At 35.0% G+C, this 19249-nt stretch overlaps 1 protein-coding gene across 1 annotated transcript in view; it reads right to left on the bottom strand.

Annotated features, from left to right (window-relative positions):
• Positions 1 to 501: 501 nt before the first annotated feature.
• Positions 502 to 19249, bottom strand: part of LOC109579569 (uncharacterized) — a 50004-nt gene continuing 31256 nt past the window's right edge. The window contains exons 2-6 of the mRNA XM_049451838.1: positions 8543 to 8644; positions 8126 to 8470; positions 7652 to 8035; positions 6880 to 7507; positions 502 to 5763 (exon numbers count right to left, since the gene is read on the bottom strand). Coding sequence (XP_049307795.1) covers positions 5408 to 5763; positions 6880 to 7507; positions 7652 to 8035; positions 8126 to 8470; positions 8543 to 8644 — 1815 coding nt within the window. The 3' untranslated portion in view covers positions 502 to 5407. The remainder of the gene's footprint in view (positions 5764 to 6879; positions 7508 to 7651; positions 8036 to 8125; positions 8471 to 8542; positions 8645 to 19249) is intronic.

The following is a 19249-nucleotide window of genomic DNA, read 5'->3' as shown; positions in this document are numbered from 1 at the left end:
ATTTCTGAAAGCCTTTCATACATAAAATCCATCATCAATTAAAATTTTAGAAATTTTGTATATTTTCTTAGCAAATAAAAGGCATGACAATTTTAATACTTATTTTTTGAATTTTATTGACAGACACTATGGCAAACAACGACATCAATTATATATTGACAAACTTTTAAGTTAGTGGGATTAATGAATATAGAGTTTATACAATGTCGCTTAAGCGCTTTGCAATAACAACTATCACATACAATGCATGTATGTTTGTACATACACAGTTCCATATACTTATGTACTTATTCATATCTATACAAATATTAACTATGGCATTCTTTTTTATTTAAGTAACTACACATTTTATCGCTTATCATAAGTTTAAGTACTAAAACAATTTATCAATTCCTTAATCTTAAAACTAAAAAATTTAAGCATAATTAAATAAAATACAGCTCACTTGTTTGAATTGTTTTTTTTTTTTATTTGATATATTAAAATTTATTTATATGTATGTATGTACTATATGTTAACATGTGTGGCCTGATATGTTATAATTGAAATCGGTTGCGACAGGCTTAATATAATTTGTGTGTGCCTCTACATGTGTAAATTTGACTGCATCATGCATCTTTATTAAGTAGAATATTTTTCATGCTGCATACATACTTACATACATGTATTTAATATAGACATATATTATTGTATATTTTCTTTATGTATGTACATATGTATATAGTAGCAAGTCAGTATAGATGCACTTTCAATTGAATCCGCACAGACATAAAAATAACTATTTCTAAATATTCCGTTGGTGAAATTGCCTTAAGCCTCAAATTAATTGCTACATACATACTGTACATGTAATGCTTAGAGTCATCAGTCTGTGATAAAATAATAATAAAACAAAATTAAGTAAATTGTGTCCACAATTGTACATTTGTCCGTTGTTACTTACGAGTATATGGGTCAAAGCAAATGTATTTATTGTATTGTACATTTCATGTTTTCAAATTAATTGCAGCCATTCAATTAACGATCACAAATGATCACATATTCGATAGAAAGTTATTGAGAGTATAGCTTTGTGAAAGACCGTCGTCTTAAGGGTATTGAGTGGCTTTTATTGGGGGTGACTATTGATAGTAATCTTGAATTCTTATTTATTGTGGGGAAATGCACACACGTCAAATGCACTTATATATATTTATTTATTTAGATTGCCGGCAAGCGTGAGAAAATGATTTTGTAAACAATATGACATGATGGGAATGGCACATCGTTGGTCATGACTGCTATTCAATTCGCAATTAATTCTGTTTCAAGCTAAATATGTTACTTAAAGGGTTGATTAATAATATATAAATTAATAATAAATATAATTATTAATAAAAAAAATATTATAAAGAAAATTATTAATAAGAAAATATTAAGATAAAATTAAATATTAAAAAAAAAAATTAAAAAAACTACACTGAAAAACTTGAAAAACATGATTGAAAACAAGAAATGAATAATACGAAAATATTAAAAAAAAAATTAAACAAAAAAATGTAAAAAGCATAAAAACAAGATTGAAAAAAATTTAAAAAGCATGACTAAAAACACAAAATGAATAATAAGAAAATATTAAAAATAAAAATGAATAAAAAATAATAAAAAAGAATTTTGAAAAAATTTAAAAAGAATGACTGAAAACACAAAATGAATAATAAGAAAATACATATTTAAAAAAGGAAAACAAAAACAAGATTGAAAATTAAAAAAAAAAAACATAACTGGAAATAGGAAATTAATAATAAGAAAATATTATTAAAAAATAAAAAAAAACAAGATCGAAATTTTAAGAAACATGATTGAAAACAAGAAATGAATAATAAGAAAATGTAAAAAAAAATAAAAAACAACACGTTTGAAAAAATTTCAAAAGCATGACTGAAAACACAAAATTAACAATAAGAAAATGCTAAAAATATTAAATTAAAAAAAAATCAGTTTGAAAAAATTTAAAAAGCATGATTAAAAATAATAAATGGATTATAAGAAAATTTAATTTAAAAAAAATTTAAATAAAAAATTTTAATAAAAAACGATTTACAAAAAAAAAATATAAAAAAAAATTATAAGAAAAAATTAATAAGAAAAGATTAATAAAAAAACATGAGTAAAAAAATATAAATATATTAATAAAAACTTATACTCAAATTAGAAAATCTTATATTTAATTCAATCTTAAAAACTCATTTAAGTAAAAACTGCAAAAATGTTATGATACCATGCGTTCAGACTAGTAAATTTTTTTTTTTTAACAAAACAAAATTAATTTTTTTAATACCTAAATTTTGCAACGAATTTCATATTATAAAAATGTGAAATTATGTTACCACCGTGCGAACGGGTAGCATTTTCTTTATACAAAAACTTTAAATTTTTTTTTGAATTCCTGAAATGTGAAATTTAAATGTTTTCTATTAATTAAACAAAATTATTATACTTAAAATAGCATTTACAGCAACAACAAAGGGTGTTATTTAATAAAGAACTGCTTTGTTATTATGTTTGTCAAGAATGTCATAATACCCGGCACTATCACTGAAGCAAATAAAAAACAAACAAATTTAATAAACAAACAGTGAGACCTAGTAGACTTTCTTAGAAAAAATAAAATTAACTGTAATTCAGTTGTGGTGGCGCATTCACAAATAATTAATATTTATGTATGTATGTACTTATATGGAGATATTAATGTTAATGAGAAATTTATATATTTTAGTTTTTTGTCAAAGATTTATAATTTTTATATTGCGCCACGAATAATAACTTTGAAACTTTGCAAGAAAACAGCTAAGTATTGTCTAAACACGCAAAGAAATTGTTGTTGTTGTGCAATAATTTATAATGGAAATATTATTGCATGCAAGTACGTATTTACAATATTAAAATTAGTTATAGATAGATATGTGCCATCTGATCAAAATTGATCCGGACTGTGAAAAAATTACATTTTTGCGTATTTTAATACCAATATTTATTATAACATTCATATGCTTAGTTTAAGTGGGCCAATTCGGTTCAAATTTGAACAGCTGGTAAGTATATTCAAAATTAAAATTGGTGGCTGGCTTGAAATACGAAAATATAATTTTTGTTATTGTATTTAAGTTACTGAAATTTCGGTGTACATACAGCGCGCGGGAGCAGAGTAACTTTTTGGTCATATTTTGGCTTTTCGCGGATTCAAGTTTTGAAAATGAAAATCCGTTACATTTTTGTGTTAGTTTTTAAGGGGTTACATGGGTTTACGTGTTTCAAAAAATCGATCTTTTTATTGTCTTATTAAATTCTACAACACCTCTAGAATATTGTCCTAAATGTTCAAGTAGATCGAAGTAATAGTTTCGGTATACAACCTTGAAAACTTGTGCGCTCGAGGCCAGCTAGGCTCAGTGCGCCGTCTTTGAGGGCGTTTTTTTTCGAAACTGTGTTTTTAAAGTCGGTTGGAAAGATTTTTCGGGGACTGCTCAAACGATCTTCATGAAATTTTACACAGTTCTTTGAGATACAATTCTTAAAGACTTGGACGAAGAACTTTTTTTTCGATTACAACCGTTTGAAAAAAAAAAATGTTGCGAAATTTGAATTTTTTTTTTGAAAAATGTCCGCCAAAAATCAGTTTTAAGTTTTTTTTCCTTCATCCAAGTTCTAAGTTAAGGTTTTAACTAAAACACGTATTTTTTCACATTGGATGATCCTGTCAGGAATTATCCTGCCAACGTGGGCGCATCTCTTTTCCGAGGCAATCGCAATGGCCGAGTTTAAAATATTTTTTTCCAAAAATTTTAGAATTTCTTTATTAATAGTGTATGTTTGTAACAATAAAAATATAAAAAAATAAAAATAAATAAAAAAGAATAAAATATTTCTAATAAAAATAAAAATAAAAACAAATAATTGTAAAAAAAAATAATAAAATATTTAATTTTTTATATGAGAAAAAATTGTTGAAAAGGTTGTTTTTTACCCGAGGAAACCTATGTGACATCTTAAACTTCTTTACTCTATAGAAAAGGTAAAAAAAAATTCAGAAATTATATTAAAAAAACTTATAATGGGTTTCAATAGAAAAATTTTAAGTGTACATATGTTTATCGTCACCTAAAATGCAAAACAACGTGTTATCAAACAAAAATTTAAAATCATTGTCAGATGTAATAACCTATATATTGGTTATTTTATAACGAATACTCTAATTTTGTTTCAATATGATTGTAGGATAACCAATATATAATATTATATAATCATTTTATAACCAAAACTCAAATTTTGTTTCCGTAAAATTGTAGGATAACCAATATACATATAACCATTTAATAACGAAAACTCTAATTTTGTTTCAATATGAGTATATGATAACCGTTATATAACCATTTTATAATCAAAACTCAGTTTTACTTCAATATGAGTGTATGATAACCGTTATGTAACCATTTTATAACCTAAACTCAAATTTTGCTTCAATATGAGTGGCTTCCATTATAACGTGTTTCCTTTGCCTGTAAACTTATAAAAAGTGATTTTACGTGATTTTGCATTTTAGCTGTCGATATGTATTTTGACGTGTGCATTTTAAACTGCTTTCAGTTTCGCAAGTGACAACCGTACGGTAACTACTGTAACTAATCTTGAATTGTGCTAGTCTTTTTTTAAGTAGCTCGATTTATTTGTCGGAGTATGACGTTTTAGACACTAGATAAAAATTCTATTGTTTTTGCATTTGTTTAAGCGCGTAAACGTGTGCAAGTGCATAAGTGTAAATATGTATGGCGCGAAGTAACGTGTGTAAATTTTTTGTTCTAAATGCTAAGTGAGGTTACTTTTGACTACTTAACAACAATTGCAACATTATATTATTTATTGTTGTTTTTAATATATTTTTGCAAACTTTTAGTAGAGGCCACTCCAAAAAGCATTCAAAATGCGCTGGCAGCTTACGTACAGGTGTTTACATTTACATTATATATGTATATGTATGTGAGTATGTGTTGTGGTCTACTACTCGTAAATACCGCTAAAGGCACTTTAAAATTGATTGTGTGCATAATACTCGTAATTGTTTATTTTACTAACAACTAACAACTACCGACTACTCACTATCAACAAGCTAAGTACACGCTTGCTTACATATGTACGTATCTATATACATATCTATGTATTCCTAACTATTTATATACTGGCATTTTCTATTTAGGATTCATTTAACGTTAAATTTTAAAATTAAAAATTAATAAATTATTGAATACGCTAATAACTAAGTTAAACTTTGTTTGAACCACCAGCAGTGAAGTAGCACTATTTTACCAACATTTAAAATGCCACATTTATATACACTTCAATCTTCAATAGGCTACTAATTTCACCCACATCACTGTTCCATCTGTTGCGCATGCGTTTTACGCTTGTGCCAACGCACGCTGGCGAATTGCGCAAAACGCTGCCCGCAAATGTCGCATTTGTACTTCTTCACTGGCAAATGCAGTTCGTTGTGCTTCTTCAAATTGGCGAATGTGGTGTAGGCCTTGCCGCACACATCACAAACATGTTTACGTATATTCAAGTGGCCATTCATGTGATCCGTATAACGATTGCGCTCGTAGAAGGCCTTGTCACAGATGGGACAATGAAAGTTGGACTGGTTGAGGTGGGCGCGTCGGTGTGTGTCGTAAAAGGACCAAGTTTTGAAGGATTTGCCACAGAAGCTGCAGATGTAAGGGCGCTCGCCTGAAAGTATGAAGAGTGGAAATGTGTGTTAGTAATGTGATAAAGTGTATATGAAGTTTATAAGGTTAGAAAATTGTTATAGTATAAGGGACACTATGCGAACTCCTTTAAAGTCGGTCAAAAAACAAAGTGATGCAAAACATTTGCTTTGATTACCATCTTGTGGTTCGAAAGGAATTCGTTCCACAGGGTCAAACGATTAATAAGAAATACTGCTTGATCGTTTTGAGGCGTCTATGTGAAGCGATTCGTCGTATTCGATCAGTTTTTGTCGACATAAAATTCTGTTTCTTTACCAAGATAGAGTGCAGTCACATACTAGCCCTGTGACCGACTTTTTGACGAAAAACAATCCCTTAGCTTTTTCGAAAACTAAAAAATCTAATTAAGGAAACACGCCAAAAGTTGATTGAAGCCATAAAGTAAGTTACTGAAGGCGTTAACGGTCATTTCAGCAGGGACTTATAACATGTGTATGGAGAATTGTGTAAAGCGTTGAATACACTACGTGCAAATTTTTAGTCAGTCCGGGTTAAATTTGATCATGCACGAATTACACCCATATTCGGCATTCAATCACAGTATTCCAAAAAATAGGTATATATTTTTTTTGCCAGTCCGGGTGAAATTTGATCATGCACGGATTTCACCTATATTCGGCAGTCCCAACCACAGTATTTAAAAAAAATGGTTTTCTTTTTTTTCAGTCCGGGTCAAATTTGATCATGCATAGTATTCCAAAAAATGTGTTAATTTAAAGTACTTTATAGGGTAATAGTATGTTATGGCATAGCTACGGACCGCTGTTGCCGTTCCCACGACAGTCGGGTCTAAGTAACAGGAACGGACTTAGATTTTTATCCGCCCAATGACTCTCAACTCGGCAGCATTTCTGAAAATTACTTCAGGAATGTGTTCTGTCGCTACAACAACAACAACTGCCGATCTTGCCACTTTCAAAAACAAGTTCCAAGTTCCAAAGAACATTTGCACCAAGTTTTATAAAAATATCACAATTTTTCCACAAGCTATAGCTAGCTATATAGGACTCACGGACGGACAAAAAAGGAAATTCAATTTATATTTGAAAACAACCAATAATAATATTAAGCTCACCTGTATGACTACGCATATGAATGGCGACCTCGGTTGATGTAGCAAATTTCTTATCGCATACTTCGCAAGCATACGGAAAATCACCTTTATGACGACGTATGTGTATGGTTAGATTGCCCGGTATTTGGAAACCCTTACCGCAAAGTGTGCAAATAAATGGTTGCATGCCATCATGGCCAGACTTATGAATCTTATACTGATCGGAGGTCTTAATTAGTTCAGCGCAAACATCACAGCGAAATGGTCCCAGATTAACATCGAGAAATTCCATCAGCTTCGTTTGTATAATTGACGGTGGCGGTGGTGGCGGCGTTGTGTTGTTTTGTGTGGTTTCGACTAGACGCTTATGCTTCTCGGCTGAAAACTCTTTACGCATCTCATATAAGGTTTTCTGCAATTCTTCCAAGGTACTATCAATGCCAAGCATCAGATTAACCTCCTCGAGCATTTGGTTGAGCTCCTCATTGCGGTATGTGGTCGAACGATAGTCGGGGTGTTCGACATCCCAAAGCGCTGAATAGCTCTTGTAGATCTCAATGAATGTCAGATGATCATCGTTACTTTTAAACTCGATAGTTTTAGCTTTTAAATATTGTATCTTTGGTTTGCAAGCGATAACACCTTTGCGCTGAAAGACGTTAAATATATTTTGTTAGCGGTTGCTTGCGATTAAGAAAACCTTATTTAACTCAATGTTGGCAAACATACATAGAAATATATGATCAATCACAACTGAACTACTATGTCATGGCATATAACCAAAATGGCTTACCTTTTTTAGTCGATCGCACAACTGATCCTCGAAGATCTTCTGCAGGAACTCCATTTGTTCAAAGCACCATAATTTTGGCGCATACAGTCCTTTTTGTTCGTGTACTATACGTAATTCGCGCCGAAAGCGCGTTCGTAGTTTTTGTATCTCGGTGGCACATTCATCGGCGGTCATGTTAACATCTTTCTCCAGCAGCAAATTTATTGAGATCTCACGCATCAGTTCATTCTTATTACATAGTAAGTAGTTGGGGTGCTGCGGATTCCAGAGCGCTTCCTGTCTACGAAATGCGTCCAAAAGATAAGTAAGTACGGTACGATTATGTGTGGAACGTGTCGATTCTGTGCAGTCTTCATCAAGTGATTTATCAGTATCTAATTGTTTCTACAATGAGGAGGAATACAACACATTGAAAGAGTTCAATACAGCATGTACTTAGTAAGGCAGAAGGTGGCTTTCTTCAACTAATCGTACCTTGACTCTACGTGCAGCACGCTTATTCTCGATAATATCACGGAGAAACTCCATTTTCTCGAAATATTTGAAACGTGTCTTATATTTGCCCTTGCGTTCGCGCGCTTTAGCCAATTCTAGTCGATAGCGTGAACGTAGACTCTTAATGATCGCATAGATCTCTGAGCCGTCCAATGAGTAGTTCATATCTCGCAATAGTGGGCGCGACAATTCCTCGAACATCTTACGATTTGCGTTGTATTTGTATTGCGAATGATTGGGATTCCACAGTTTTTCATTCTTTTTGTACGCTTCAAGCAGGTAAAAGATCACTTCGGTGCTATGCTCATTCTCGTTGACCAAGGGCTAAAAGGACAGACATAATCGCTATACAAAAATACGTATGTATATATGAGTGCTCTTAAGTTTGCTAAGTACCTTTTCGCCATTTTGCGTTTTCGATGAGTTCAACGGTAATGCTATAAGGTTTCTACGCAATTCTCTGTTGCTATATGGACTGGGTACATCATTTTCCGGACACTGTAAATATGTAAAGAAAGACGTGTCATTTTTTTATTACACTTTTTGTAGTTCTAATCAACAGTTACAAGCAGAGATAGAGACAACTTTTGCATAAAATTTAAGGAATCTGGAGTAATGGTGAACTTTACGAACCAAAATCGAGTAAATATATAACCATACTACCACCAATTAAGACCTAGCGCTTTTAGAATGGATTTTATTAATATAAACGAAAAGAAAGACTGGGCATGAATCGATATTTCAAGTTCGTGTCAACTTGAAGAACCCTCGAATGGATGCCGCGACATTGTAGACCCGACCAAGCTCGAGCTCAAATAATTTAAGGGGCCGTGCCATGTGTTGGTTACTGGAATAATCTGGTGTGTTGCATAGCTATTTTTAGCTCCAATTACTGGATCTTTTGATGTCATACACTAAGTTAGTTTAATCAGGGTTTGGCATGTGAAACATATTCGCGAAGACGTTCGTCATTTTAACCACAAATATTCATATTATCGGACAGTATAGAACCAGGGTTTGACACTGTTGCAGCGCAATCCAAAGCAATTTCTGCGTGGTTTCATTGACGAAACGAAGGTCCAAAAGTCACCAGAGACCAAGGAATATTTGAAATAGTGGTTCAAGTCTCTGAAGAAGAAGAAAACTGCCCTATTAGACTAAAAGATAGTGGTAATCATTTACTGAGATTCACAAAGTTGGTTTATTTCGATTATCTGGCGAACCCAAAAATGGTGACTCTACTATGCCGAATTATTGAGACGATTAAACGGCGAGTTGCATGAACAAGAAAGTACTCTACCACTTTGAAAGCCCAACGGCTCACAACTTTACTGTCTCAAAGGCCAAATTCGTCCAATTGGCTAAGATATGTTCGACTGTTTCTTGTTTCCGAACATGATGAAGTTGGTTGGCTTGCAGCATTTTGGCTCAAATGAGAAGGTTACTTGCAGAATTTTCAGAACAGTTCAAAGAGGTGGAGCATTGCTGGGTCAAGTGTTGAGTCTAAATTGCAGTCTTACATGGGTGAAAAACTCGTTGATAAATTCCAAGTAAACTCTCATCATCTCTTTATGGTAAAGCTCAATTTTAGCGTCCTCTCTGCAGTCATAATGAACCGGTGTACATGTTAGTGGAATCATTTTTTATTATTTTCCTTTACGTCAAAGCTATTAACTAGCTATTAACCACCTCTCACTTGCTCCAAATTTACAGGAAATACTAAATACAGTTATATAGTACATCAAAAATTGCCTGGCGCCCATGTAGAAGTGTTCGTGTTTGTTAAAGACTTGCTTTTCCTGACTTTTGGTATCGTAATATTAATTGATTGGCGAAGTAAATTGCTCCCAATTTTCGCGAATTCAAATGTCTAAGCATTTATTTGACATTTCTTGCACAACATACAGTACATATTTATGTATATACATATATATATATATGTATGTATTTTTAGTAATCATACACAAACAACCATAAAATTATTTTGATTGCCTTGGCTGCCAAATATAAATATTTATTTATTTGCGGTACATATATACATATGCAGATATGTATATTAATGTACTTATAAAGGTTTCCAGCTATGTTTGTATGTTTATGTGTAATAATTCCCAAAACCCTGATAAACCAAAACAGCAGTCATTAAACAAGATATGCATCTTGATTTGCCACGCGGCGTACAAACATAACTGACAAATAAATTTCATATTTACAGTGGGTTTGATTAGATTGAAGCGCTTGATTTTTTATTAAATATACCGCCCTTCATTATATTATTAGACGGTGGAGAGATCGTTGAGGACATGCCTCGTTCCGGACGACCTTCGAACTCTTCAATTGATGAAAATTTAAAAAAGTGAAGCTTATGGTGGTTGAAAATCGTCAAGCAAATGTTTGAAAGATGGCAATAAAGCTCCACATTTCTCGCGAGTTCGTTCGAATAATTTTAGTGCATATTTTGGGTATGAAAAGCGTTCTTGCTCGACTCGTCCCACTACTACTTTTTCAATAAGAGTTGGTTTTGACTGCCTTTAAAGTCAAAAACGCAATGAATGCCATCGATTCACCAGGTTTGGCTCCGCGTGATTTTTTCTTATTCCCCAAACTAAAATTGCCGCTCCTTGGAACCCGTTTTCAGTCGATCGAAAAAAATAAAACCAAACTCGCTGAAGGCCATCCCAAAAGGTGCTTAGCGTTTCGAGTACTGGCAAAATCGTTGGCATAAGTGTATTACATCTGGAGGGGATTACTTTAAAGGTAACAAAATAAATATTGACGAATAATTTAATATTTTGCGTTTTATTTCTAATTTCCGGGAATTTTTTGTCACAATGTACAACAGAATTTTCGCCAGATTTCACTGAATTGATACTAGTCCGAATAGGCGGAACTGACAGATATACTATAACTATTTTTTCAGGCATACCGATCTTTCCTGAACACTGAGTATTGATATTATTAGAGACAGTCATCTGAGATAATTTTCTTTTTAGAATTTTTGATAACTTTTGTAAATTTTTCCTTTCTAAAAAAACATTCGACGGCACTGCTTGCTACTAGGTGGCTGATAGTTCCCTATGTAATCCAATTTTTATTGTAAGAAATCGGAGGAGTAATGAAATCAGATCGTCATCGAATTGATAACTAATTTTTATGAGAGCTCTTCGGGATTTTTAAGCAATACCCAAAGACAACTGGCTCAATTCACCATAAGAAAGTGTAGAAAAAAATGTCAAAAGCAGACGAACAACTTCACAACTTACACAAGAAAGTAAAAACTACATACCCATAGGGACCCTGGTTCTTTTGTCTTTTAAAATAACTGGGACAGTTTATTTTTCCAAGCTTCTCTTAAGAGAAATTTTTCACCATAATCATTCGCCATAGACAAGTAGTATTCAATTGCGGCTAGGTCCGAACTATAAAGTGGAGCCATAAGAGCTTCCCAATCAAGTTTTCGGAGCTTCTGACAAGACACTATCGATGTGTTTGGCCCAGCGTTGACCCTATGCAACACAATTCCTCTCCTTTTTTTCCAAGCTGGCCGCTTCTGGCCGATTCCTTACTTCAGACGATCTAATTTTCAATCGTACAGGCCCGAAATAACAGTTTGGATGTTTCGAAAGCATCTTATAATAGATTATTACTTGACAATCCCACCACACATAATAATTTGCGCAAGCTCTTAGTGACCAGTTTCGCTTGGCATTATGCTAAGTGATCCACTTTTCATAAACAGTAACCATCCGCTTAGTACTAAGCCACAGCGAAATCACAGGACATTGTAAAGCTTATGAGCTGGCAAAGAAAGGCATTATAGAACCGCAATCAGTAGAATGGGAGCGGGTCGGTGCTCCCGTATCCTCTTGTGTTCTACGATTGGATATTCGGGCCTTGCAGGAACTTAGCCAGCGCTGGGCCACCATCGGTATATGTACTGTCGCAACAGCCTTTTGGCCCAAGATCAATCTAGTGATCTCTTTGCCTTCAGTAAGGCTAGCTTCTCCCTAGTTGTGGAACTTGGGAGCGTATACTTTCAGACATTCTGTGCTAATTTATATTGGCTACTAAAGGTCTTACTAATTTCGAACACAGGAGTTCTTCATTTCTATGGTTTCATAAGGGAGTCCATATGCGAGCACTCTAGATCAGTCATCTAACCTAACAACCATCCGCTTCAGAAATAGATTGAGTTTTTTGCGATTCTACAGCCATTAGTGATGGAAATTCCGTTCATGAGGTATGACATCCATACATCGATACCATTTTTATATCAAAAACTGTCTAAAAATGTTTGGTACGAAAGTGCGCAGTACGGAAACCATAAACCGATCACTTCATACAACACGAGATACAGATTAGCAAAAGCATCTATTAAAAAAATAATGTATTTGCTTTTACTAGACCTCGGTGCGAATCTGAAACTAAAGATACTGACGGAGTCATATAAAGTCAGGAGGGTTTATACTATACATTTTCATGTAATGATTTCCTTGCAGGTTCCATTCACTCCTCATTACACCCCGGTTAGTATTCGCATTTAAGCTTTGATGATTGCCGGAAGACAACGTCTACTAATTTCTTAATCTGCTGAAGTTGCCACATCGGTTTCTGTAGGAGACTTTTTTAACGTATTTAGTCGTTTGCTTCGCGGAATCTTTATGGACTATACAGAACGAGTATACCTATGTATATACTCATGAACGGCATTTTAACCGACAAGAAAGTCATGTGACCACAAGAATGTTTGTAGAAGCAGGCGGTATCAAGAAAAAACTTCTTCCTGCAATGCTGCTACTAAGCAAAATGTCAACAGCTGGATTAAAATTAATGCGTGTTTGACTTTGTGGGGTGCCTCGCCGCAAACGCCGTATGCTTGCATATTTCTACATATATAATGATATATGGAATTATTAATCAACTTATGATGCTCATGTCCTACATAAGTAATTATAAAAGCAGTGAGTGTTGACATAGCAAGCACACAACAGCTGATATTTAGTGAGCACTCCTGCTTGGTAAGAGTATTTTTAGCTTGAACATCAAAACTTGTTTTTATGTGGCGGCAAATTTGCCATTTTATCAAAGAATTTCAAATTCAAAGCATAAAAAAGAATATGCAAAAAGATATGTGTGCATATGTGGCCACCATATCTGCAACCAGAAGACCGAGCAAACACACATATATTTTATGCAAGCATACATAATGTGTATAAATATGTAGGTATACAGGATTAATCAGATATACTATTGTAAGACATATACGAATATACTCAAACGCAGTAGTGGAATTCGGACCAGATGTTTTATAGCAGCCTGGAAATTCAGATAGGTCCTGAAATCCTTGAAAAAGTGAATATGAAAACGAAAACGAAACCGAACAATCCGAATTGCACTGAATATGAACTTCAAGTATATATTTATAACATACTATATTTGGTTAATTACAAGTATACTCCCCGTGCTTTTTCTATTTTCGAAACAGAAAAACCCGATTCGCGCAAACGCTGGAGACACTGACCATCCTACATAGTTGTTGCTGTAGCGATAGAAAATATTCTTGTAGTAATTTCGAGAAGGAGGATGGATCCACTTGTAGTAGTTCACGCCATTCATTTGGGAGTGGCCAGAATCGTTTATTTTACATATGTCTCAAGCAGCTCACGACTTCCAGTCTTAGACCAACTATCCTTTGGATGGTAGCCAAAAAATATCCGTTTGAAAGCGAGCTAAAGTGAGAAGGCAAACATTCATTCCGAAGGTCGTACGCTGTGACCAAGTATACTCTGAATAGTCAAAAAACAGCTAAAGTGAGAAGACCCTCAATGAAAATAACAAAATAGTTTCGGATGAGAGACCCCCTTTTGAATAGAGCGAAAGGTTCTGTACCCGAATGTGGTGGTCACAGCCCAGTTGAGGTTTATAAAAAGTGTATAGAAAATTGGATTAGGCGTTGTCATCTTTGTATAGGGTGTTTATGAAATTGTTATTAAAATATGTCAAAATGTTTTTTTTTTAGTGAGTCCAGGACAACTTTTAGTTTAGTTTTGGCCTGTCATTTGCTCTACTGGGATATAAATACATACATATGTTCTTACATACACTCAGTTGATTAAAATCCATGTTCATACACTAGTCTGCACTTGTTTCAGCCAGTGTGCCGCTTGAGCTTTCGTAACCCTTTTCATTTTCGATGAGAGCAGACATATATGTACATAAGTATATGTATATACATCGATATGTACTAGATTCATAATACAGGTAGTCAAAAAATTGCACAAGAATACATTTTGAGGTTTCATCAAACACCTGTGTATTTAAAATTTCCAGCATTAAGGATCGAACAGTAGTTTGCGACCAGACTTGGAAGTGCGTTCAAGGTCAGTATTTAATAAATCAATATAGCTGATCAAAAATCTTTTTTGAATAAGAGAGAAATAAAAGTCAGTGAAAGTGTTACTGAATGTGATGGAAATACCGTCCAGATCGATGTATAGATAATGCACGGGTTTTCCAATGTTGATCACGGTTTCGGGAGTTAGCCGTCCAGGAGCTATACATTGCACAAAAAACCGTCTGGAATCTTTTGAATTTTGAAGCTGGATACAAAAGAGCCCAATGTACATATGTATATGTATACAGGTACCACATGAGTTAAGGCAAAAAGCCACATTTACCGAATTTCCATCGAGCCATCCCTGAAGCGTGAAGTGGTGATGAAAAGTGGATCCCTTAAGATAGCATCAAGCCTGGTCGAATCGAGGTAAATCAGCGCAAATGGTGGCCAAGTCAGTTCAGGAAGGTTTTGGCGGATTTACCAGCGAATCATTCACTAAAAGCTGCTATCATACTGCAAAACGCTCAACTTGAACCTGTACGGTCACCAATTGGACCGTCAAAAAAAATCAATAGCCCAGAAGCAGCCAGTTTTGGCCAACGCCAGATCTTACACAGCGATAGTGGCTCACCAGAAGCTCGGGAGCTTAGCTGGGAGATTCTAATGTAGGCCAGACCCAGCAACAAATTATTATTATATGTTCCTGCCTATAGGGAATGATAACATCAACACCCATCATTCATATTTGGGTAATATCCGACCGAATAGATCACACAGTGAGGAAAATATAGCAGCCTCTGCTGAGAGTGTACACGAAGACCGTGGAGAGTCGATTCACCGCTGCTCGTAGCAGTTCGAACTGACGTGTGGAACAATTTGGTGCATTTTACGTCGAGATCTTAAATTAAAAGCGTACAAAATGTACAAGAACTGACACCGCTCAACTTCAAGATCCCATGTTTTCGACCCAAATTTTGTTCAGCGATGACTTCCTTTTATGGGTATGTAAACAAGCAAAATTTCCGCATTTGGGACGAAGAGCAAGTTAAAGAGAACTGTCATTTCATCGGAAAAAACAACGGTTTGGTCTAGTTTGTGGGCCAGTGGAATCGACGGTGCATTTTTCTTCAAAAATGTTGACGGTGACGACACAACCGCCAAAGGCACCTGTTATCGCGCCATGATAATCGACAATTTGATGCCTGAATTTGATGCTCTACAAGCTCAACAAGACGGCGACATTTCCCACATATCGCACCCTTCAATGGGTTTATTGAGAGAACACTACGGTGAGTAGATAATTTCACGTTTTGTGACGGTCGATTGGCCACCAAGATGATGGCATATCACAGCATTAAAATTTTACTTTCAGAGATTTCATGTGTAAAGTCTATGCGGACAATCCCGCTTCAATTCAGGCCTTGGAGCAAAACATCGCGCGTGGCATCCACCACTTACTAGTCTAAACGTTCGAATGATTCATCGAAAATTGAACTCAACTAATGGACCATCTGAGACGTAGCCGCGGGCAACTTTTGAAACAGATAATCTTCAAAAAGTAAGTAGCAAAGATTGTTCTTTCGAATGATAGTAAACATTCCGCATAAAATTTGAAGTTTCTGAGTTGTCTCTTAAAAAAAAAAGTAGAGAACCTGAAAATGGATCACTCTTTATATAGTTCTCGTAAAGAGTGATCCATTTTCAGGTTCTCTTATATAGTTCTCGTAAAGAGTGATCCATTTTCAGGTTCTCTACTTTTTTTTTAAGAAAAAACACAGAAACTTCGAATTCCCCAGTTTTTGGGATACTGCTCTGAAATTTTGCATACGTTCTTTTCTTTACTAGAAGCTGCTCATCCGCCACTATAGCATATATTTGCAAGATAACTGTTCGATCACAATCAAACCTTTGTATAGACAACTTTTTTATTTAATAAAATATCTTCACAAAATTTGGAATGGATTATTGTCCAAGGCAGCGGTAAAAGCTCCGTATATTAAGATCGGCATACTATAGCATACATCCGGTGAAATTTATACTATACACTTGAAGGTAGTCTCTCGGTGAAAAATTTGACTACACTTGTGCGCGAGTCCGCTGTAAAATGGAAAGCTGTCAGCAAAGCCGCAGCTCTAACTATGAAAAGATTGAGACATTTACAATCTATTAGACTGACTGATGCAGTCCGTTCAATGGAGGAGACTTAAATATCCTCTTTTCTCCCATGAAGTAATACTTTGTCTAGTGGCCTCGTGGGCGAGGCAAGAGATGGCAGTAGGTTAGGTTTAGCGGATGGAAGTTGCGCACTCCGACATTCGATGATTCCTACTAGAAAAAAATACTATTTTAAATGATCACTTCTAGCGTTCACTGTAGCTGACATGCAAGAACCGCCAAGAGCAACGCTAGTATCTGCATCCATTCACGTCATATTGACATGTGTGACGTAATTTCACAGCGACAATACAATCGAGTCTTTATTCCTGACTTCAATGATTCAAGCAACACTAATTGCTGTGAACCAAACAAAGGCACATACATGCTGTACACATACACATATACATACATATGTAAATATATACATGTGGTGAGTACATACAAAGTCTGCTCCACATGTGAAATGAGCATAGAATTTACGAACCTTTGTAAGTCCTTTTTTAATAATTCATGCATAGCCTTCATTTAGGGTTTTTCGGTGGCAACTTGTACAGAGTCCCCAACATATTATATTTATACACACACAACACAACGACAATGTGTGTACGTGTCATTTTGAAAGTACGTTTATTTACATATGAAGCTTATATCTAAGTGTGTGTATTACTGCAGGTCGGTAGGCTGTTATTTGCAGGCATATTTTATGCCGCTACTAAGTGGTATTTAATGAAAGCAACATGACTTTAGTCACACCCGCACTATTGAACACAAAAAAGTCCGCTATTTGCGCGCTGGTGCTAATCAATCTTTTATGGTTTAATTAAGTCGTCTAATTTGTGGTGGATTTTCCAGTATCAAGTTATCTCTACATGCGCTATTTGCTTAACTTAAAGCTTTTTGTAACTTTATTTTTTTAGCTTATTTTTGGGGGCATAAAATATTAGTTTTCTACTTAGTTAGTTGTTAGTTGTTAATTGAGTGGTGGCATTAAAGTGCAAACCTTCAGCACCTAAGCGTGAAATCGCATAGCAAATAACGCTGTATTTAAATTTATTTATTTATGCCGCCTTTATTTGCTTGGCGTGGCTGGAAAACCGCATTGCATGCCACCTTGACGCATCCACGAATGTGGAAAATGAAGCATTTCCATGCTTGGCATTCTGCAGTGCGACCCAGAAAAGCATGACGACGCGCCGGTATATATAGTATATGTATATAGTATTTTATATACATATGTATGTACAAGTGCAAGTGGTTACGTCACAGTGATTCAACGATCGATCGATCGTTCAATTGACTGGTTAACGAGCGTCGATAAACGCGATCATTCCATTCCATCATGAATGGATACTGAGAACACTGATTACTTTGATATGCAGGCAATTGGCGGCGCTTCAATTTATGCGTACATAAGCGGGCAGACTAGCCGAGCAAGAGCGGGTCATTTTCAATACTTTGGTAGTAAAAAAAAATCGCAAAGTTAACAATTTGCGACGCGTTTTAAACAAAAAACGATAAAATTTGCGATAAGACCTTCTTTCGGCTTCAATTTTTGTCCGGCAAGTGATTTTTTTCAAGCTTGGCAGCAAAGAGAGGGAGTCCGATATGGGGAATACGGTGCTGAGGACAACAAATCGTAGGCCAATTCGATAAATTTGGCCATGGCATTAGCGAAGGTTTAAGGTTTTGCGTTGTCATAATAGAAGAACACGTTTTCTTCGCCAAATAGGGCAGCTTCTTTACTATGAGAGATCAAGCCGGCTCAATAATGTGGTTGAGTAGACCCTCTCGACCGTTTTGACTCTTTTTAAGTAGTCGATGTAGATCACACCTTGTGTCACCAATGGATTATCACTTTATCGACCGATAAGACAGTCTCCGCTTTCTTGCGAATATGTACGCCGGGTGAAGTCAACTGTTTCAATTATTCCTCTGACTCAGATATCTACCAGTCGATTCATATTACGTTGACGGTTAAAACGCGATGCAGAAACCTCCACGGGTTGCAATTCAACAGTGTCAAAAACTGGTGTCTCGCTTGCGCTTATAGTCCTGATATAAAAGAAGCGACGCATTGTCATAAAGTGGGGTAGTCTGGTTTGAATAGAAGCGACGCAAACAGCTTTCTCAAGGACAATAGAAGATAAAAATTCGCAGCCTACCATAGTAAAACATTTTTTTTGGCAACATTCGTTTTTTTTTTAAGTCAACATAGTTTCCTTCAAGGCTGACACTGATTATAGCGAGCCTGCCACTTTTAAATACAGTTTTTTTTAGTACATATGATTTGTCCTTTTGCTTCAAAATAGGCTTCAGTTTCGACGTTCACCTCTTCATTCGACGAAATTTTTTTTCCAACGAAACTTCTTTTGATATCTGAGAACAGAAAATGGTCGCTGGGGGCCAGATCTGAAGAATACGGTGGATGCGGAAATAATTCGAAGACCAATTCGTGGATTTTCTCATCATTTTCACTGACTTGTGACACGGTACATTGACTTGGTGAAACAGCACTTTCTTTTTCTTCAAATGCAGCCATTTTTCGGCGATTTCGTTCTTCAAACGTTTTAATAACGTTATGTAATAGTCGCTCTTGATGGTCCTACCTT

The sequence above is a fragment of the Bactrocera dorsalis genome, chromosome 3 (genome assembly GCF_023373825.1).
Source record: "Bactrocera dorsalis isolate Fly_Bdor chromosome 3, ASM2337382v1, whole genome shotgun sequence".
Classification (NCBI taxonomy): Eukaryota; Metazoa; Arthropoda; class Insecta; order Diptera; family Tephritidae; genus Bactrocera; species Bactrocera dorsalis.
The sequence above is the reverse complement of the archived record's forward strand: the minus strand, read 5'-3'. Positions and strand labels throughout refer to the sequence as shown.